At 41.4% G+C, this 22,152-nt stretch overlaps 1 protein-coding gene across 1 annotated transcript in view; it reads right to left on the bottom strand.

Annotated features, from left to right (window-relative positions):
* Window positions 1–5,826: 5,826 nt before the first annotated feature.
* Window positions 5,827–22,152, bottom strand: part of LOC122747959 (guanylate cyclase soluble subunit beta-2-like) — an 81,751-nt gene continuing 65,425 nt past the window's right edge. Inside the window, exons 12-16 of the mRNA XM_043993722.1 lie at window positions 16,997–17,145; window positions 15,787–15,933; window positions 11,296–11,450; window positions 10,524–10,672; window positions 5,827–6,104 (exon numbers count right to left, since the gene is read on the bottom strand). Coding sequence (XP_043849657.1) covers window positions 5,827–6,104; window positions 10,524–10,672; window positions 11,296–11,450; window positions 15,787–15,933; window positions 16,997–17,145 — 878 coding nt within the window. The remainder of the gene's footprint in view (window positions 6,105–10,523; window positions 10,673–11,295; window positions 11,451–15,786; window positions 15,934–16,996; window positions 17,146–22,152) is intronic.

Genomic DNA, 22,152 nt, shown 5'->3' on the forward strand with positions numbered 1-22,152 from the left:
TGCCAACTAGCTCCCCCTACCTAGGCTCCCATAGCTAGTGAGTATCTGAGGCTAGATTGGAACTCATATTTTCCAACTCCAGAGAATGGAAAATAAAAAGGCACTTAGGAAACCAAAAATAACCCTGAGATGAATGAGTATATTTCAATTCTTGTAGAATAGGACTGAGAGTAAAGATTTAAGAAACCTGGTTAGGACTTTTTAAGGTAATGTCTCTTTTATCCCTGATTGATTCCCATCATGGGCAGTTAGGTGGTGCAGTGTCATGAGATTTTGAGTTTACAAGTTTTTGTCATGGTTCTGAGTCAAGAGGACCTGAGTTAAAATCTGACCTCAGTGGGGCAGCTAGGTGGTACAGTGGATAAAGCACTGGCCCTGGCATTCAGGAGTACCTGAGTTCAAATCTGGCCTCAGACACTTGACACTCACTGGCTGTGTGACCCTGGGCAAGTCATTTAACCCTCATTGTCCCACAAAACAAACAATTCTCCAATTGTTTTTAAGCACCTACAATCGTTTATAAGGACACCTAGATGGCAAAATGAATAGGGTTCCGGGTCTAAAGTCAGGGTCTAAAGTCATCTTTGTGAGTTAAGATGTTGCCTCAGATACTTACTAGCTGTGTGACCCTGGGCAAGTCATTTGACCCTGATTGCCTCAATTCCTCATCTGTAAAATGGACTGGAGGAGGAAATGGCAAACCATTCCAGGATCTTTGCCAAGAAAACCCCAAATAGGGTCATAAAGAGTCATACACGACTGAAATGACTGAACAACAAAATCCACTGTGAGTAGTGGGGTTTTTTTGTTTGTTTGTTTTTGTTTTAGTGAGGCAATTGGGGTTAAGTGACTTGCCCAGGGTCACACAGCTAGTAAGTGTTAAATGTCTGAGGCCAGATTTGAACTCAGGTACTCCTGACTCCAGGGCCGGTGCTCTATCCACTGCGCCACCTAGCTGCCCCTGTGAGTAGTGGGTTTTGCCATTTTTTGAGCTTTGTTCTCCCATGTGATAGGGTCATTTCTGTTACTGCCAATAATTGTTGACTCTCATCCTACCTTTGATGATAATGACTGTGGCTAGTGCACTATTGTTCATTGGAGGAAGTCCCAGGACACTAGAGGCCATTAAGATGTGTGCTTGGATAGGGTCCTGAAGAGTTGGGCATGACTCAAATGACTGAATAACAAGAGGTGGTTTGTAAATAATAGAGAGGAGCTTGTGGAGAACTGGGCTTTGAGGACCCTGCCCCAGATTTACGTCTATGAATGTGCTAAGTGCTTGGAGACATTAAAACTTTGGATAAAACATGCTTAGCTCCCATGGATCTTATAATCTAATGGGGGCTAGACATAAGCATGAAGAGCTATCATGCACAGCATTGCATGCTAAGTGCCTTAGAGAGTTAGAAGGTGGAGGTGAGGGGGATACAAGAGTAGGAGCAAGGGGGCAGCTAGGTGGCGCAGTAGATAAAGCACCAGCCCTGGATTCAGGAGTACCTGAGTTCAAATCTGACCTGAGACACTTGACACTTACTAGCTGTGTGACCCTGGGCAAGTCACTTAACCCCCACTGCCCTGACCAAAAAAAAAAAAAAGAGTAGGAGCAAGAGGACTAGAGCGAAGATGGTGGGGAAGGGAAGCATGGCTTTAGTAGCTGGACTGATAGGCTACACTCACCAATCAGGACTTCAGGGCCCCCACTATGGGAGTCTGAAAAGGAAAGAATGAAATCTTCTCTGGGCCAGGAGGCAAGACAAATGATGAAAAGATGGTGTAATGGATAGACTCCCACATGCTCACAAGTAGCTTACCACTAAAATTCAGAACTGCTTTAGGTCTTAGGGTAGTTGGTCCTATGCCAATCAACTACTGGGGGAAGGGGATAATTATTTATTAAGCTCCTTTTAGGTACTAGGCACTGTGCTAACTGATTTTACAAATATGATGTTGCTTGATCTGTACAACAACCCTGGAGGGTAGATGTTATTATTATTCCCACTTTTTTGTTGTTCAGTCATTTTTCAGTTGTGTCCAATTCTCCGTGACCCCCTTTTGGGGTTTTCTTGGCAAAGATACTGGTTTGCCATTTCCTTCTCCAGCTCATTTGATACATGAGGAAACTGAGGGAGACAGGGTGAAGTGACTTGCCCAGGGTCACACAGCTAGTAAGCATCTGAGGTCAGAATTAAACTCAGGATGATCCACTATGCCACCTAGCCTTCCCACTTTACAGTTGAGGAAACTGAAGCAGAGTGAGGTTAAATGACTTGCCCAGGGTCACATAGATAATAAGTGTCTGAGGCTGGATTTCAGCTCAGGTCTTCCTGACTCTGGGCCCAGCATTTTATCCAGTGCATTTGTGAAAAAAGAAGGAAACAGGGCAAAACAAACCTTCCTTCATTCTACCCCCATAGTCAGGAAGGAGCCTGGGCCTCTGCTGGTGTGTGACTTTTACTCTAGTGTCTCTACTACTACTACTCCAAGGCATGACCCTTGCAAGCCACCATAGATATATACATGAGGGGATGCCAAAGACTCGAGTGAGTTTCCAATAAAATTGCACTATGGACTTTGCTTTGTCTTACAGTCTTGGAGTTAAGATCACTTGTATCTAATGTATAAAATGTAGCAGAATAACCACTATGAAGAGCTGCTGCTGCTGCTCCTGTTTAGCATCCGAAAAGGGACCTTGTTGTTGGTATGTCCAAACAAAATGGCGCCAGACAAGCTATTTGCAAATGTTTATAAACACACACAGAGGGTAGGAGTTCCAAATCACCTGAGACCCTAGCAAGATGAACAAATACAATCTAGAATTAAAGAATCTCAGTGTCTGAGGGGACCTGAGAGGTTGTCTAGTATGCAAAAAAGGATATTCTCTGTAGCTCAGCTTTTTAAACCATGGGTACCATAACTGAAGGTGGGGGTCACGAAAAAATTTAGCAACAATAAAAGATTATGTATACCCATTTTACATACCTATACACCCCCTTTTAGGGTTATGCAAAAATTTCTTGGGTAAAAAGGGGTCGAAGAGGAAAAAAGTTTAAGAAGCCCTGTTTTGTGGTATCCCCAGCATGTGGTCCTTCAGTCTTTACTTGGAAATTTCCAGTATGGGGGGGGTCACTCCCTCTTGAGGCAGCCCATCCACTTGGGGATAACTCTTGCTGTTAGAAAATCTTTCTTATATCAGATCTAAATCTTCTACTCTACTATGCTTACCCATTATCCTAAATTCTGCTTTCTGGGGCCAACCATAACAAATATATAATAGCTAACATTTATATGGTGCTTTAAGGTTTGGAAAATTTCCACTCACGTGCTTCCTCTTCCTCTCCCTCTCTCCCTGCCCTTGTCCCTTTTTTTTCAGGGTAATGAGGGTTAAGTGACTTGCCCAGGGTCACACAGCTAGTTAAGTGTCAAGTGTCTGAGGCTGGATTTGAACTCAGGTCCTCCTGAATCCGAGGCTAGTGCTTTATCCACTGCACCACCTAGCTGCCTCACCCCCTTGTCCCTTCTTATTAAATCCCCACAGCAACCCTTTCAGATAGGAGTTGTTATTACCACCATTTTACAGATAAGGAAACTGAGGCTGAGAGGGGCTAAGTGACTTACCCAGGGTCATGTGATTAGTAACTTAGTAACTATGAGGTAGGATTTGAACTCATGTCTTTCTGACTCCATATCTAGCACTCCATCTACTCAGTCACCTACTTGCCTCATCCTTCTTTGTGATAACCTTCTCTGTTTGTCTCAGTTTCTTCAACTGTAAAGTGAGGGTATCAATAGCACCCCACTCCCAAAGTTGTTGTGAGGATCAAATCAGATAATATTTGTAAAGTGCTTAGCACAGTGCCTGACACATAGTAGGTGCTCAGTAGTATAATAGCTAGCATTTCTATATTGTTTACTATATGCCAGACACCATGCTAAGTGCTTTACAAATATTATATCATTTGATCCTCACAACAAGCCTAGGCAGTAGGTGATATTATTATCCTCATTTTTTTAGTTGAGGAAACTGAGTCAGACAGATGTTAATTGACTTGCCCAGGACCACACAGCTAATGTCTGGGACTATATTTGAATTCAGATCTTCCTGACTCCAGGTGCAGAGCTCTATCCACTGTGAAACCTAGCTGCAAAATAAATTCTTCTTTCCTTCCTCCTTCCCTCCCTTCCTGTCTTCCTTCTTTCTTTCCTTCCTTCTTGTTTGAAGACAGTTAGCATGTCCTACTTCCCTAAGTCTCTCTTTTTTTTTTTTTGCTTCAGGTCAGACAACCCCCAAATCTTCCAACTCTAAGCCTGATTTCCCCCCCACCACCACCACCATATCATACAAAGGAGAAAGTTCTTCTTTTGGGAGCCTTGAATACATTTTTACTTCTGACCAAAATTACTATGAATATAAACATTTCCCTCAACAGCTGGTGCCATCCTTCTCTGGTCCTAGAAATTCTATATTCTCTTTATCTCCTCTGTCCAAATTTTAGCCAGTGTTCTCCAAACACTGTCTCTAATCCTTCCACTTTCAATGAACTATAACAGATATCTCCCCATCTTTTTCTTCTCTGCCTTAGATTTCTTAACAAACATCCTTTGGTTCTATATAGATCTGCTCCCAGAGTGGCACCACCTACCTTGCTCTTACTAATATTTTTCCTCCTTCCTCTGGCCTGGCTATTGTATTTCCTTTCAAATATCATAACTCTAGTGCTGGAAGGGATTTCAGAGATCATCTGGTTCAAACCTCCCCCTCATTTTACAGATGAGAAAACTGAGGCCAAAAAAGTGATTTTGTACTGCCTACCACTGTGCAAGTTCCTTGATAGTAGAGATTATTTATATTTGTATTCCTCATGCCTGGTGCGGCACCCAGTACACAGTAGGCATTTAATAAATACTTAGTGATTAATTGCTCAAGGTCAGACACCATATTCAGGAGCTCACAGCAAACATGTTATCATTGGCTTTCTACTTCATCTTCTTCTACCATCCTTAGGGACTTCAATATTCATACTGGTGGCTGACAGTATGACTGACATCTCAGTTCTTCAACTTCTTCAGCAACCCAGGCTTTCTTTGTCACCTCATTTCAGCCCCACACCCACGTGGGTCATCATTCATTAGACTTCACCATCTCCTGGAATTAATTATTCTAATTCCAAGAGATTCTCGCCAAAACCCCAGAAGTCCCCCCCTTCTCTCCCCTTTCCCCTCACCTCCCCAAGCATAGACAATGATTAAGAGGAGAATTCAGGAGAGATGGGAGCAGCTTAATCCTCCCTTGGGTTAAGGGAGGAGAATTGGGACCATTCTGTTCACGGTTCAAGTAAGGGACATTGTAATGTTATTGTTAAGTTTCATAAGGCAGTATAAGACCCAGGTGGGAATAAAAGCGAGGAGAGCATATGCTCGCTTTGCAGCTGGGGTGGTGTTTGTCAAGAAGAATCATTTAGGTTCATTGAGTCAGGTGAACTTCATTTTGTGAGTAGGTGGTGAGTGAATACAGTTTTATAAGGATGGATTGGGAGGGGTCCAAGGGTCCTTTCTGGAGAATGAAATGGCAAACCCCTCCAGTATCCTTGCCAAGAAAAGCCCAAATGGGCTGATGAAGAGTCAGACCTGACTGAACAACAAAGAGTCCTTTCAGAATAAGAATGAGAGGCTTCCTTTGGGCCTACATCGAGTACAGCATCCTCACCTTTACCATTTCAGGAAAGGTGGCAGACCTCACACCAGGAGAAGCAGTTCTGAAAATGAGTGAATGAGACCCCACGAAGCCCTAGCTCTTGCTAAGGGCTGTCTGTCTCAGCTTATGAGTTCCTATTCTATCTCTTCTCCCTCCCCCAGGATCTGGAAATCTGAATCAGTATTTTGAGAGCAATCCTTGGTGTCCTCACCATATGCTCCATCAATGTTGGGGAGCAGATGCTGACTGTCTTCACACCTCCCAACAGCAACAGTCTGGCTGTCTTGAATTCCCAGAGTATTTGCTTCTGGGGGAAAGAAACAAGTGACAGTGTGTACAACCTTTCTATCGATAGCAAGGGATTCTGAAGTACTTGCCTGAAAAGTTGAGATGGAAGGCTTTTCTTTGGCTCCTGGGGAACACAAGCACACTTTCATGTCAGTACCATCCTTCAGTTCGGTTTTTTAATAAGCCTTGCCTGTATAAGGGTTGTTGCTTTTGGAGATGGGTAAAGATATTTATTTTTAAAACACTTAAAACTCCAAGATAGGGGATGTTGAAATGTACCTGCTTGGGAGAATGAAGAGGGGAAGGCTGTGGGTAATAAAGCTCGATCCCTACTGTGTGCCTTAACTATCTGTTTCTCCTTTCCCTCCATCCACCTTTTAGGCACGATCCACTGGCTGTGCCCATGGGAGAAAAAGGAAGGGGGAGGGAATGCTGTCATTTTCTCATCTCCACAGCTAGGCAGCAGCCTAAGGGAAAGCAAGACTATTGAGTGCATGGGTCCTAGCCACTGCTTAAGCAAGTAAGATCCCCAAGAGACCAATCCCAGAGTCATTGTAATAATCATATTTATAGAGAGTTTTACATACATCATCTCATGTGAGTCCCACATGTTATTAGCACTACTGCTTTACAGATGTAGAAACTAAGGCTCAGAAGAATGACTTGCCCAAGGTCATACAGCTAGTACATGTCTGAGGTGAAATTTGAAATCTGGTCCTCCCAACTTCAGGGCCAGTGTACTTAGCCCCAAATGCTTCAAAAAAAAAAAAAAAAAGGATTGATATCATAAGTAAGTGAATCCTTTGGACATCTATCTGATGGTGGCTAAGTGGTGCAGTGCACAGAGTGCTGGGCCCAGCCAGGAAGCCCTGAGGTCAAATTCAGCTTTAGACACTTAGTAGCTGTATGACCCTAGGCAAGTCACTTCTTAATTTGTAAATGGAGATAATAACAGCACCTACCTCTCAGGGGTATCGTGAGGATCCAGTAAGATAATAATTGTAAAGCACTTTGCACAGTGCCTGGCACATAGTAAGTATTATATAAATGTTAGCTATTGTTATTATCTATAAAATAGGAGTAATAATAGCACCTATTTCCTACCGCCCACCCCCACACCAACCCCCCATCCAAGGATGTTGTGAAGCTCAAATGAGATAATATTTGTTAAGTGTTTTGCAAACCTTATGACTCTCCGAAAATGCTAGTTATTCTCCTAGATTTATAAGCAGTCTTTAATGTGATGGAGAGGAGTTACACCACATGTTGACACTGATGCATCTTTTGGCTCTGCTCTGCACTTGCTAATACTGCAGTCCTCGTTATTTTCTGATAGTTTAAATACTTGCACATACTCTCTGCTTAGCAGCGGGGACTGGGAAAGTTGTACATTTTATAGCTCACAAGGGGACAAAGGGGACCTTTCTTAGATTTTTGTTAGGAAACTCCACAGTTCTATTTGAATCAGTGACTTGTAGACTGGGACACTGATCAGCTTCTGGGTTCTGTGAGGTGCAGCAGAAAGCACCAACTCCAATTCCTCATCTGTAAAATGGGAGTAATGGCTGTGTGCATCAGGCTACATTCCCTCTAAGATCTCTTCCATCTCTCCAGTTGATTCCATGAGTGTATACTTATGGATCTGCCCTTTCTCATTCACAGAGGAGGTGGGCAGATTGTAGGAAGTTTGTGTAGAATGCCCCCTGAAATGATCTCCTTGACTTCATGCCACCTTCTCCCCACCCCAAAGAACAATCAATGCAAAGAACCAGAAAAGACTTGACAACTACAGATGTAAAGCTTAAGCAAATAAAAATCACTGGAAAGACTATTATCATGTGGTAATTAATACCCTTTTATATCCTTCCTCCTCCTATCCCTGGTTTTAGGAGATCCTGCCTTACTAAGTAAAAGACAGCAATGGGCCTTAACTAATATCTGTTTCTAGTATTTCCTTACCCAATCTGCCCCAAGCCTTTGGATAATGTGGCAGGTTGTGGAATAACCCTCACCCCCACGCCCACCCCAGGTTTGTAGTTTATAGCTACTAGCTGTTCCTGAAATTATTTCCATGGGTTCCACAGTTCTCTGGAGAGCTCATTACCACTCTGGTTCCTTTCCTTCTCTTCTTGATAAAGATCTGGGCTCCTCTCCCCCACCCCCACCCCCAGGAGGAAGTGTGAATGAATGAGGTGCAAACCTGTGCAGGCCAAGGGTCAGCTCTTAGGCCCAGGCCATGAACTAGGGTCCAACAACACAGTTTCAGTGAAGAAAAAAATTGGGGAAAATCTGAAAGGGATCAGCTCTCTGGGGAAAAGGTCACTTCCAAGTCTCTGGGAAATTAGGGCACCAGCCTAAATGAATCCTAATATAAGACCATCATCTCTACTTCTCTATACCATTTTGTCTCATATTTCTTACTTTGCCACCTGCTTTTTTATCTATTTAATTTCAAGGTAAGGACATTCAGGAAAGTTCTCTCTCTCTCTCTCTCTCTCTCTCTCTCTCTCTCTCTCTCTCTCTCTCTCTCTCTCTCTTCCTTCCTCCCTTCCCCCCTCTCTTTTTTCACACACCTACACATGTACACACATTCAGAGGTATGGTTCTGTTCATGTTTCCAACTCAGAACTAAAAACATCTTGAATTTTGTACAAGGCAGCTAAGTGATACTCTGGATGCAGTGCCAAGCCTGGAGTTAGGAAGACCTGTGTTCAAATCTGGCCTCAGATTAGTGACCCTGGGCAAGTTAGTTAACTTCTGTTGGCCTCAGTTTCTTCAACTGTAAGATGAGGATAATAAGTTATCACATTTTTTTTTAAAATAAAAACAAGTTCACAGCCCTCAGATTAAGAACTTCTGGATGAGATCATCTCTAATGGCCCTTCCAGCTCTCAGTCCTGTGACCTGAGTCTCTCTTGCTTGTTTAGATCACAGGGTCACTCAGTTCTAGAACTGGAAGGAATCCCAGAGCCCAGCTATTCTGCTGCCCTGGTCATTTCACAGATGAAGAAACTGAAGCCCGGGTGATTTGCCTGAGGTCTCGATGGGAGCAAACAAGAGAAGTGGGATCTGAAATCAGAGCCAATGCTTTTCCTCTTGTACCTCAATACCCTGCCCTGAAAGATGCTGGAGTGTTCGGTTTGGTACAGGCAAGCCCTGGGCTCCCTCATTTGAACCTCACAGACAACCAACTGGATATAGGTGTTATGGGAGGGGGAAAGCTAAGGAAGACACCACGGGGAACTTGGGGCACCAGAAAGATGGTGGCACGCTTAAAAGAAACACAGAGCTTTAGAGAAGCCCCCAAAGGCATAAAACAACCCTTCATCCTTCCCTTGGGTGGGATGGCCTCTCTTTCAAAATGACAAATATAAGCAGTTCTGCTCATTTCACGAATATTTGGGCTAAACCCCAGAGTATTTCTGCGGAAAAAACTGCCAGAGCCTGGATATATTGATGACTTAAGGAACTTCTGGACAGAGATGGTTTTATATCAAACTCCTCCACTAGCCAAAGGTTCAGCTTTGTCTGAAATAATCAGTTTCTCCCTCTGGTTGGCTACACATGTTCAGGAAGGTTTAACTCTAGTTAGGTTCCCTGAGGTCAATGGGATAGCACTTTATAATATATTATATTATAACATGTTATATATTATTTTACATTATATATTACTTTGTAATGTATTATATTATACATTACTTTATGTTACGTATTACTTTGTAATGTATTATATTATACATTACTTTGTTACATATTACTTTGTAATATATTATATTATACATTACTTTATATAATATTACATTCTTTATTACTTCATATTATATTATAATAGTATAGTTCTTTACCAGGGAACAGAGAGTTTTGGGGATGACAGAACAAATCCACACCTTATACAACCTTTGTCAAGGCAAAAGAACCAGAGGAACATAGACCTGGACCTGGAAGAGACTAGATACCATCTAGTTCTGTCTCATCTTTTTTCAATTTTTTTTGACAAATGAAGAAACTGAGGCCTAGGGAGATGAAGTGATTCACACGAGTAAAAAAGGTACTAAACATCAGAGGCAGGATCTGAACCCAGCTCCTCTGACCCCATAATAATAATAGTAATAGTTACTATTATTATTATTTTTGTTAGAGGAACTGGGTTATTAATGATAATAATTATCATTATCATTAATAACAACAGCTAACATAGTGCTTACTATGTGCTATGCATTATGTTAAGCACTTTACAATTATTTCACATGATCCTCACAACAACTTTGGGAGGTAGCCGCTATTGATAGTAGCTGAGGTTGAATTTGAACTCAGGTTGTCCTGACTGCTGGTGCTCTCTGCACTATGACTCCATCTAACTGCTCCAGAAACAGTACTCCTTCTATAGGACCACCCAAGGCTGAATCAGAAGTTGAAATGAGTGATGGAGTAGTTTTGTGTAGTCTATGTAAATATATGTACACAAAATAAACACCACTGGAACTGCTCACAGACAAAAGATTATCCCTTACTTGAACGGATAGTGCCGTTCATTTTTTTTTACCTTTATTTTCAGAATTTTCAGTTCTCCCCATGATCTCATTTTCTGTGACCTGCAGATTCTGAATCAGGAAATAGGTGGTCATCTTCCCTTTCCCCTTCACTTCAATTTCACCCCTCTCTACGATCTCAAACCCACGATTTTCCAGAGCACTGTAAAAGATAAAGAAGTCTATCATACATCAAAGTCACCAGGTATAGAAGGTTGGGGGTTGGCACAGGTGTAAAGGATTGATGAGCAGGGGATGCCTTGGAATTCACAGCATCTGCCAAATGGTGAATCCCTGCTACTGAAGGGCCCATGGGAGAGGTGGAGAGAGGGCAGGAACTGCCTCCTTGGTCACAGCACATAGGGATGGAGGAGGATACTACAGGTGGCACCCTACCAGTTAGTACTCTCTTCCTGCCCACCTGCCCACCCGCCTACCTGCCTCAAAACCAGATCCTTCTTTTAAACAATTACCCCTCTCTTGAAACAAAAATCCCTGATGCAACATGTGAGGGTATGAAAGCATGTCCGATCACAGCATTGCTACATATTTATGCTGACATCAGGACTTGCTTGACGCTCACTAGCTCTCTTCATCCCTTTCCTCTGCCTCATCTGAGTTTGAAGTAGAGAATGGAACATATCAGATATAATATTGCTGGCACCAAGAATGACAGTTAAAGATAAGAACAGAGTATGTTTTCTTCTTTATAATTCTATAAATTCCTCAAGGGCAGGGACTGCACTCTACTCTATTGGAAGAATGAGTGAAGGAATGAATGGCTACCTGTATGCAGTGGGGCTGAGGTGCACCTTGTTGGGAAGCCCATGGCTTTCCATTCTGGAAGCTGTGTTCACTGTGTCTCCAAACAAGCAGTATCGGGGCATCTTGTCACCCACAACTCCAGCCAAAACTGGTCCTGTATGGATCCCTACCCTGATCTAGAAAGAGAAAAAGCTACTTAGTCACAAATTACATGACACCAAGCCTTTAAGTTTTGTGAATTGGTTTTGGTCCCCATCATGAGATTATACGTTTATCAGAGGACAAATAATTTGTTTCATAAATCTTCATGTCTACCACAACACTTGGCACAGTGACTGACGCATCAAAGGAATTCAATAAAGACATATAGTAAGTGCTTAACAAGTGTTTATTGACTGATTGAACAACCAGTGAAAAATCAGGAATTTAGGAGTTTGCCTGTCCCTTTCTTCAATAAGACCTGACATCTACATGTTGAATGTAAACAATAGAATGTAAGATCCTTTCGGGGCAGGGACTGTTTTTCTTTTGCATTCGTATCCTTAGGACCTAGTATAATGAGTAGCGCATAGTTGGGGCTTGATAAATACTTGATGTATTAAATTGAGACCATCTGAATTTTCTTTTCTTCTTTTGATTCCTGCCTCCCTTTGCTCTTTCCTTTCTTTGATACTACCTGCTGTTTGAAGGCAAAGACTTCAAAGAGAATAGCAGGTTTAGCAAGTGAACAGCTAGTTAAGAAGATGGTACCTAAAAATAGAGTTTGGACTTTTGGTTCATAGCTTAAAATACGGGAATGGCAAACTCCTGGCTGGAAACATATGGCTTCACAAGGACTGGGGAAAATGGCTTTTTGGTGGGCTCTTGAAAAGCTAATAAAAATCATTTAAAATGAGAGGGAAAAGGTAGGGTGAAAAAAAAATGCCTCTCTATTCATGAATCTACATGCTATAAAGAGTAGCTGCAAAGTAGGTGGAAGAATATCAATATAGATGCTTAAAAATAAATTTGAGTACAAGGGGGAAACCATCAACAAAACCAATGGCCCTGATATTTATACAGAAAATATAACAAGTAAGATGAACTAAAAAAGTCTAATGCAAGAAAACAAATATAATTTCACTGGAATCACTGAGACCTGGTTGGATGAACCTATGATTGTACTATGACTCTGGGTAATTGAGGATAATTAATATTATGCCATATTATTTAATAAACAATATTACTCTGTGATCTGTCTTTTTCCTCATCTTTGTTAGACCCCATTTCCGGAGGGCAGGCAGTTTCTGAAGGGTATGATCAAGCAATGTGATTATTCTCAACCTATAGGGCTCTTTAACCAGCTTGGGCTGCACCTCTCCCAAGCGGGACTTTTGATTCTGTTTATTCTTTTTTGGGGGGGGGGCATCAATGAGGGTTAAGTGACTTGCCCAGGGTCACACAGCTAGTAAGTGTCAAATGTCTGAGGCCAGATTTGAACTCAGGATCTCCTGAATCCAGGGCCGGTGCTTTATCCACTACGCCATCTAGCTGCCCCTTGATTCTGTTTATCCCATATACAGAAGCCACCTTGAACTATGCCCTCCTCACACACTAGATGTGTGACTCTGGGCAAATTACTTAACCCTATTTGCCTCAGTTTCCTCATCTATAAAATAAGCTGGAGAAGGAAATGGCAAACCATTCTAGTATCTTTGCCAAGAAAACTCCAAATGAGGTCATAAATAGTTGAACACAACTGAAAAATGACTAAAATATTCATATACCTCATTTATTTCACCATTCTCCAATGGACAGGTGCCATTTTGTTTTCATTTCTTTGCTACAACAAAAAGTTCTGGGTATGTGTGAGCACAGGCGTGCATGTGCGTACAGATCCTTTTCCTCTATCTTTGATCCCTTTGAGATATAAACCTAGTGTTAATAGTATGGTAGGGTCAAGGATTTTCATTTTAGTGGCTTTAGGGTATAATTATAAATTGCTTTCCAGACTAGTTGTACTTTTAGTTGTCTACCTGTCCAGCCTTATTAGACAGTCACTGCCCTCTATGCACTTTACAATCCAGCGGTATTGATCTTCTTATTTTTCCTATGTGTCTGGCACATAGTAAGTATAATCCTACAGCTTTCTTCTTTGTACTGGTTGTCTCCCATGCCTAGAATGTTTTCTCTCCTCACCTTCACCTCTTGAAGTCCCTGGCCTCTTTCTTTTTTTTTCCATTTTCTTTTTTTGTGGGGCAATGTGGGTTAAGTGACTTGCCCAGGGTCACACAGCTAGTATACGTCAAGTGTCTGAGGCCAGATTTGAACTCAGATCCTCTTGAATTCAGGGCCAGTGCTTTATCCATTGTGCCACATAGCTGCCCCCCTGGCTTCTTTCAAACACCACTTTTTCTATGAAACCTTGCCAGTCACACACCCACCTACCAGTGCCTTCTGTGCTTCCCTAGGTTACCTTGTATCTTCTTGTATCTTGTATCTGCAATTCATAGGTACTTTATGTATATATGTGTCTGTCTGTCAGTCTGTCTGTATGTATATATACATATATGCATCCCTTTAGATTGTAAGTGCCTTAAGAAAAGGGAGTATTTCATTTTTGTCTTCCTGTCAAAGACATTGTGCCCAGCACTGTGCCTGGGACATAGTAAACATTTAGTTAATGCTTGTTGACTGTAAATCAATATTTTAAATGTTGGAAATGATCACAGACAATCAATTGACTCTTACCTTAGATGAAAATGGAGATCTTTTTGGATTTTTAGCAGCTAGAACAGTGGCTGGCCTATAGTAGGTACTTAATAAATGATTGTCAATTATTTGATTCCATTTACATATCCACACTGTTTCAACCATTTTTCTTCTAGAATCTGGTACTAAAATCCTTGAAATTCAGCTCTGTTTGTCATCCCTTGTCTTTCCCTCAAATTTCCCCAACCTCTATGTTTCATTTCAACTGAGATTTGACTTATGTTTGTCTACAGTCACAAAAAATCCTCCCCCAAGGACACTTTGGTATACCGGTGATTTTGCATCTTGGAAGTTGTGCCAATAGAACCACAAACTCTGGAAGGCTTGGGAATTTAGAGCTAAAATGAAATGATTGAGTTCTATACCATTATTCAGTCCCTGAAAACCTTCAGTGGTCTCTCTTCTTGTTCTAGAATATACTGTGTTGTTTGCTGATGTCATCATTTCCATAACCTTCCTGTCTAGCACTATGAGAAAGCTGAACAGATGTTTCCATTAGTGACCGAGTGGTAACAGCAAGACCATCTGGCTTTCCTGCTGCCTTAATATCTCTAGCCCCACTGGCTGCTGTCAGCTTTATAGATCAGGCCAGAACTTAAGGTTTTAGATCTTGATCTGGAAGAGACTTCAGAGATCATTTAGTCCACCCATATCATTCACAGATGTGGAAACTGAGTCCCAGAGAGGAGAAAAAACTTGTTGAAGGTCACATATATAATAAGCAATATAACTTCAGTTTGAACTCAGGTCCTGCAGCTAACTCCAAGTTTGGTGGTCTCTCCATTGGGCCACACTGCTCCCTTAGCGATTGCAACACACATCTTCCACAAATACGAAGCATTGATTTATTTTATTTTATATTTTTTAGTAAACATGACCAACCCAAGAATACAATACAGTAAACTTATGCTCTAAAAAGCATGAAGTAGAAAGGACATGGCTTATGGTGTGGGGGATAGAGTCAGAAAGGCCAGGCCTAGGGACAGCTAGGTGGCGCAGTGGATAAAGCACTAGCCTTGGATTCAGGAGGACCTGAGTTCAAACCTGGACTCAGACATTTGACACTTACTAGCTGTGTGACCCTGGGCAAGTCACTTAACCCTCATTGCCACACCAAAAATAAGAAAGTTTTTGGGCAGCTAGGTGGAACAGTGGATAGAGCACTGGCCCTGGAGTCATGCGGACCTGAGTTCAAATCCAGCCTCAGACACTTGACACTCACTGGCTGTATGACCCTGGGCAAGTCATTTAACCCCAATTTCCTCACCAAAACCAAAACAAACCAAAACAAACAGTAAGGCCAGGCCTCTCCATACTAGCTATGTAACCATGGACCAGCAATATCACTTCTTTGGGCCTCAGTTTCCTCATCTGTAAAATGAGAGGATTGGATTAAATGACCCCCAAGGTCATTTCTAGTTCTAAATCTATGATCCTATAAGAGATAAGCCCTGCATATCTACAAATAAAACAAAAAGAACAGAGCTATTCAATTCTGTTCCTGTTTACAGGAAATGGGATTCTTACAGGGAAGTTACACATAGATCCAAATATTCTCCAGTCACTTCCAAGAACCTAATTTGAGTTGTAGTGAATTCAGGCCAGCAGCCTGCTATTTCTCTGTTACTTAGAGTGTGCTCCAAAGAGAGGGGTAGTCTGAACAAATCGCACCATTTCGAGGCGTGCCTGTGCACCAATGAAGGAAATGCAGGGCTGTTGTGGAATGTTTCCCATCATGCTGAGCACTCATCTGCTCTGTACCTGGATGGGTTCTCCAGTGATAGGATTCATCACTTCTCTTGCGGAAATTCTCATCCCCAGGGCAAAATTAGCGACTCTCTGAGCATGGTCTTCTACAGGCACTGGCACCCCACCAACCACCATATATGCATCACCTATGGTTTCCACCTGTGAGGGAAGAGGGAGCCTGGTCAGCTTCTGGTTTTTACAAGAGACAGCTCATATATTTCATCATTTTCCCTTGTATTGGCACCAAGGATCAAGTTACACGTTGTGACTCTTTGCTAAGGAAAGGGGAGGTGCAAATGCTATGGAAAGCCAACAAGGCCATTTTGCCTTTCACTGGGAACAAATCTTGGAGAAAATGAATTTCCTGGTGTGGCCATATGGTACTCTACATTGGATAGCAAATTATTGAGAGTGGACCTTCTGCTAAACTATAAGAGTAAGAGAACCACTCTCTGAGATTAAAGTGCTCTCTTGCAGGAGGCAGTTTAACTCTTCCTAGGCAAAAGAGTTCCAACTGAGGAATGTGCTTTCCTAAGGTCTCCAAAAGGGTATCCTAACTGATGGAGTCATAACTAATAAATTTAGTACCCAGTGCAAACAATGGTAGATAGGTCTTCAAATCAACTTTTTAATTCATGATGTAGAAACAACACATGAAATATTTAAGATAAATTCAGTTTCTAAGAATGGGGGATTAGGTATTATATTGATTCATACATAAGTATTATCAACAATGCTGGTTATTGGTAGGTTCCATTTTTAACAAATTATTTTAACTATATAATTGTAAAAAAGCCTGTGTGTTCATTTTTTTGTGTTCTAAATTTTTTTTTTTTGGTGTGAGGCAATTGGGGTTAAGTGACTTGCCCAAGGTCACACAGCTAGTAAGTGTTAAGTGTCTGAGGCCGGATTTGAACTCAGGTACTCCTGACTCCAGGGCCGGTGCTCTATCCACTGCACCACCTAGCTGCCCCTGTGTTCTAAATTTTGGTACACTTACAAAGCCCTGGTTTCCCTGTCCTAGTTATGACTCTATTGACAGAGTAAAATATTTTCATCCAACCCACCTCTTTAAAAAGAAAAGGGGGAAAGGAAGGAAAGAAAAGGATGAAAGAAAAAGAGAGAATTAGGGCTGGCTAAGGGAAACTCATGGCAAACTATATACAAGAAAAATGCATTTTGCTGAATTTTTAAATCTACTATCTGGTACACAATCTCTTACTTTGTAGACATCATGGACACTGGTTAACCGGTCAAATTTGGAATACATTGAGTTCAACATGTTCACTATTTGAATAGGCTCACAGGCAGCACATATGTTGGTAAATGTCACCACATCACTGAAAAGGATGGTGCATGTTTTAAATTCACCTGCAACAGAAATTGGATATTAGGCACCAATGTCTGAATAATACATGGTCTGATGCTTAAATATTCCAATATTGAGGCATTAGTTAAATTCAGTGGGAATACAACTCTTTTTAACAAAATCTATCTGGAAAGAGAACTCTTTGGGAGCGTACAGTTTTATACAGTGCTTGGTCAAGCATCAGTGGTTTCATGAAGGCAAAGGAGGGTAGGAAAAGAATGATGGAGAATAAAACAATCAAAAGGAGGAAACAAGCATCTATTAAACACTTGCTGTTTGCCAGGCACTGTGCTAAGTATTTTATAAATATTATTACCTCAACCATAGAATATAGGTGCCATTATTATCCCTTTTTTACAGTTAAAGAAACTGCAGCAGGCAGAGGTTTAAGTGATTTGTCCGGAATGACTAATTAATAGTTAATAAATGTCTGAGGTTATATTTGAACTCAGGTATTCTTAATTTTAGGCCCAGCACTCTGTTCTCTGCACCATTTAGCTGCCTAGGAGGAAAACGGGAGTTGGAAGTAGAAGATAACTGGGAAGGCAGGGAGAATGAGGAAGCAAACGATGTGGTAGTCATGGCAACATTGGTGATGACTTAGGTGTCTGGGACAGTGCTTAGGCCAGGCTGAAGCCAAAGCTCCTCTCCAGAGGGTCACATACTCCAATCACCTGGGAACAAGGGTCGTAAAGCACAGGCCATGTTTTGGAACAGAGGATCATGCTAAGAAAGGCAGGATGGCTTCCTAAACAGGTTGGAGAGTTGTGTAGCTTCTGCCTGCCTTGTCCAAAGGGCAGAAAGAAAAGAGGTACGTTCTGTAAAGAATTAATTGTTATTTGAGGTTTTTATGCCTCGGCACTCACTGGCCTGGGACTCCGCAAACTGCACGGTGCTCCACCCACTGGTTGTAGCCGTTGCCACGGCACTGGCACCTCACGTCATCACCACTCACCAACGCCTACATGGGTCTGGCAAAATTATAATGATTGGAAGCCTAGTGAGGGCAGTCATGTGACTGTCAGAGCGGCCAGACAATTGGTTAGGGGCTGTGTGGGGTTTTGGGGACGGGGAGAAGTCGCCATTCTAGCTGGAAGCTAGAAGGCGACAGGAGCTCTGCTGTGTATTCTCAGCTGATTCCTGGTCGGTGGTATTTTTTCAGGTTGTATAATTTCCCTTTCCCCATTTTATTTCCTTTCCCTTGATCCTACTGATCCTGTTTGTGTTTTTTTAAGTTGTTCTTGTTAAAATAAATCCTGTTTTGTTTTGAGGGAGGCTGCCAGTCTCCTTCCTTGCCCCAATATTGCGGCAAGCTGCTTAGCTAATACTCCCCAATTAAAAATTGGTCCCCACAGTTCAAGAGCAACGAGAAAAGAATCTATAAGTATTAATATATCCCTGTGCCCATTATTTTATAAGTACCCCTGATAATGAAGTTTCTTTCTTTCTTTCTTTCTTTCTTTCTTTCTTTTTTTTTTTTGTTGTGGGCAACGAGGGTTAAGTGACTTGCCCAGGGTCACACAGCTATGAAGTGTTAAGTGTCTGAGGCCGGATTTGAACTCAGGTCCTCCTGAATCCAGGACTGGTGCTTTATCCACTGCTCCATCTAGTTGCCCCAATAATGAAGTTGCAAACAGTTAACTATGTTTTTTGAATGCATCCTCATCCACAGAAATATTACTATATGTTCTATTTGTCAATGCTTTCGTTCCCAAAATTTTTCCCTCATTGAGCTACAACTTGAAAGATGAACAAACTCTTATGTGTATAACATAGTCTTTGACCTTCTCAAGTCAGGAGGGGACCACTTAATGTCTAGATACATTTATTAATTCTACATACATTTGCTTATTAGATTTCTATTGATCCTTCCCTTCAAAGACACAATGGGGAACAACCTGTGATTTCATTGACATAGGGACCTCCCAGATAAGGAAATTCTCCTACAAATGCAACTTACAAAAGAAAGTTATAGAAGAGAGAATTTTAATGGCTTGCCCAGGGTTACATAGCCTATATATGAAGTGGCACTTGGATGCAGGTGCTCTTACATCTCTCCAGAGGTATCAGCCCAAGACTTGAAAGAACTAATGAACCTCTGATAGAACTACCTTAAATATTGATCTGAAAACCCTGTTTCCTATTTCAAGATCGGATTTTTAAATGGTTTGTTTCAGAAAAGCCACTAGTTTTTTTTAAGAAATATTTCTTTTATAATTTGAGATTTTTTTTAACTCTGAGAGGCAAGTGATGAGTTAATAGGGTCATAAATCTAGAGTAGGAAGAGACAGTCCTTCTTTTTACAGAAAAAGAAGCTGAGATCCAAGAAAGTGAAGTTCCAGCCTGAGTTTCCATAGGTAGTAAGAATCAGAGGTGAGATTAGAACCCACACCTTCTGCTTCCGGAGTCAAGCTCTTTCCAGTATACTATATTGCCTCCTGAGTTACTAGGTCCTGATTGGATGCCAATTTCAGTTCACATGAGATCTGGGTAAGGAATGTCAAATAGAAATGGAGATGAGAGGTCATTTCAGATCTCTTTCCTATTAAATAGATAAACTGCTCTAATGCCCCTGCATGTAGCATGGGAATGTTGTGTATTTCCAAGGAAGGCAAATTAGATGTCTCTAGCTTCTTCTCTCCCCACCCTATACTATATACCAGACAATTCAAAAAGAAGGAGTTTTTGGCGCAGGGTAACTTAACCCCACCAAGAGAGAAAGTTCTAGATCTCACCCAAGGGAAACATCTTCAAGTCTCTATTGTAGCATCCTGGGGATAAGGACATGATGGATACTGCCAGTTCCTCTCATGTTAGTTTCTTCCCAGAGTCTTATTCTCCCCTCAGCAACCTAGAGTAGGATTTATATCATTCATCTTTTTTTCTCAAAGCTGGAGGTCAGAAGTACTCAAAGGGATTGTAGAGCCTGAAGAAGCTGAGACTTGAAGAAACAGCCAAGATTGAAGAGACTCCTCTCTCTTCTCTCCTTCTCCCCTCTCCTTCTCTCCCTCTCTCCCCCCGCCCCATGTAAGCCTGGGGCATTGATCTCTACCAATGAGGAGAGAGTCTCATACCAGTGGGTTTCAGGATTTGGATTATGCTACCATGAAACCTTCTTATTCAGTTCAATTCAACAAACATGTTAAATACCTTGTATTATATTATTATTATTATTATTATTACAATTCCTCATAGTATATTTATTTGTATAATGTCCAACTCTAAACTGATGAGCCTATGTTGTTGTCTTTCCCCATTAGAATGTAAGCTCCCTGAAGGTAGGGATTACTTGTTTTTGTCTTTTTATATCCCCCCAAACAAATAATTCCTTCTCTTAGAAAGCTTATGGTCTAATGAGGATAATGGATTAGGGTTGAACATTATATGTTCATTGGTTAAATACGAAGGAAATTGAGAGAGAGCAACAACAAATGGTGAATCAGGGCAAGCTTCATGAAAGAGGGGGTACCTGACTGAATAGAGGAGGCCTCATCTGAAAGGCAAAGATGAGGAGAGTATGTCCTTTAATCAGAGACCATGGGTGCACAGTTGTGGGATTCACACTTAGAGATACTTTGTGACTTTAATCTCCCATCTTCTGTTTCTGCTTCTGGCTACCAGGTTGTACTTCACACTTTCTGGATTTTGTCATGAGGACTGAGCTGCCTTCTCCCTCTACAACTTTCCCCAATTGCTGGGCACTTTTCACCCTGGAATATCCTTCCACTGTTCCATCTTTCTCCCACTGGCAACTTCCTTCTGGGATCTCCATTTTGTGGACCAGCCCAGTCCAGCAGACAGGCTTCATTCTTCTGCCTGCTGATTCTCCACACTTCACCACCATGTCCTGAAACCTTCTCTCTACTCCCCCTTCCAATCTTCATCTCCCTTTTATGTTGTGTTCCCCTATTAGAATGTAAGCTTTTTGAGGGCAGGAACTGTCTTTCCTTTTGTTTGTATTTCTATTCTCCCTGTTAAGTTCTCTCGGATACTTATCGTAGTGCCTGGTACACAGTAAATACTTTTAAAAATCCTTGTTGCTTGCCTGTCTGCCTACCATATGGAAATAAAGGAAAGATCTAGGAAAGAAATGCCAGAGAAGAGAGGTAGCTTCTTGCTTTCTCCCCTGGGGATCTCTTTTTGCTGCCTCCAGGGGTAAAGGGAAAATATATGGTATCTCTTGAAAGGAGAACATAGGTGTGCAAGCTTTAACTTCTAGTGATTGTAAATGTGATTATAGACTCCTTAAGGTCAGGGACCAGATCTAAATTTTTCCTCATCTCTTACAGTATTTTGCAAAATGCCTTCCAAATACATTACAAATATTATAAAGGTAGGACACAATTACATTACATTTACATTACACCCAATCAGGGAGTGCAGAGATTGTGTCTTACCTTTATGCATTCATGCACACAATGGGGACTTAATAAATGTTTGTTGAATGAATGAATGAATGAATGAGTGAATGAATGAATGGTCCATGCTCAACAAACATTTGTTGGATTGAAACCAAAGTAACCACACATGGTTTTGACATCAAATTAAATAGATAAGGAGAAAAAAGAGGGAAAAGTTTCTTTCACTGAAGCCACAAAAGGTTAAGAATCATTGTTGTAGGGCTTGAAGTTACCCTAGAATGTGTCTATTCTGACCTCTTCAATTTACAGTTGAGGAAACTGAGACCCAAAGAAGCTAAATGACCTACCAATGGTCATGAGGTATTAAGTGGTACTACCAGGATTCAAACTCAGGTCCTTTGTTCCAAATTCAGTGTTGTTTCCACTAGGAAGCCTTAATAAGAGTGGAGAATTAGTAAGAAAGGACTCTGCTATTTATTTCTATAAAACTTATCTATTAAAGTATCATCTTTAATACTCTGTGTTCATAGTGTGGTGATATGAGAAGCAGTGTGGTATAAAGAACAGGGAATTTGGAGTCAAAGGGTCTGGTTTAAATTCTGAATATAGTCCTTCCTACCTCCATGAGCTCAGGTACCACCTGGACCT

This window comes from Dromiciops gliroides, chromosome 3 (assembly GCF_019393635.1).
Source record: "Dromiciops gliroides isolate mDroGli1 chromosome 3, mDroGli1.pri, whole genome shotgun sequence".
In the NCBI taxonomy this organism is placed as follows: Eukaryota; Metazoa; Chordata; class Mammalia; order Microbiotheria; family Microbiotheriidae; genus Dromiciops; species Dromiciops gliroides.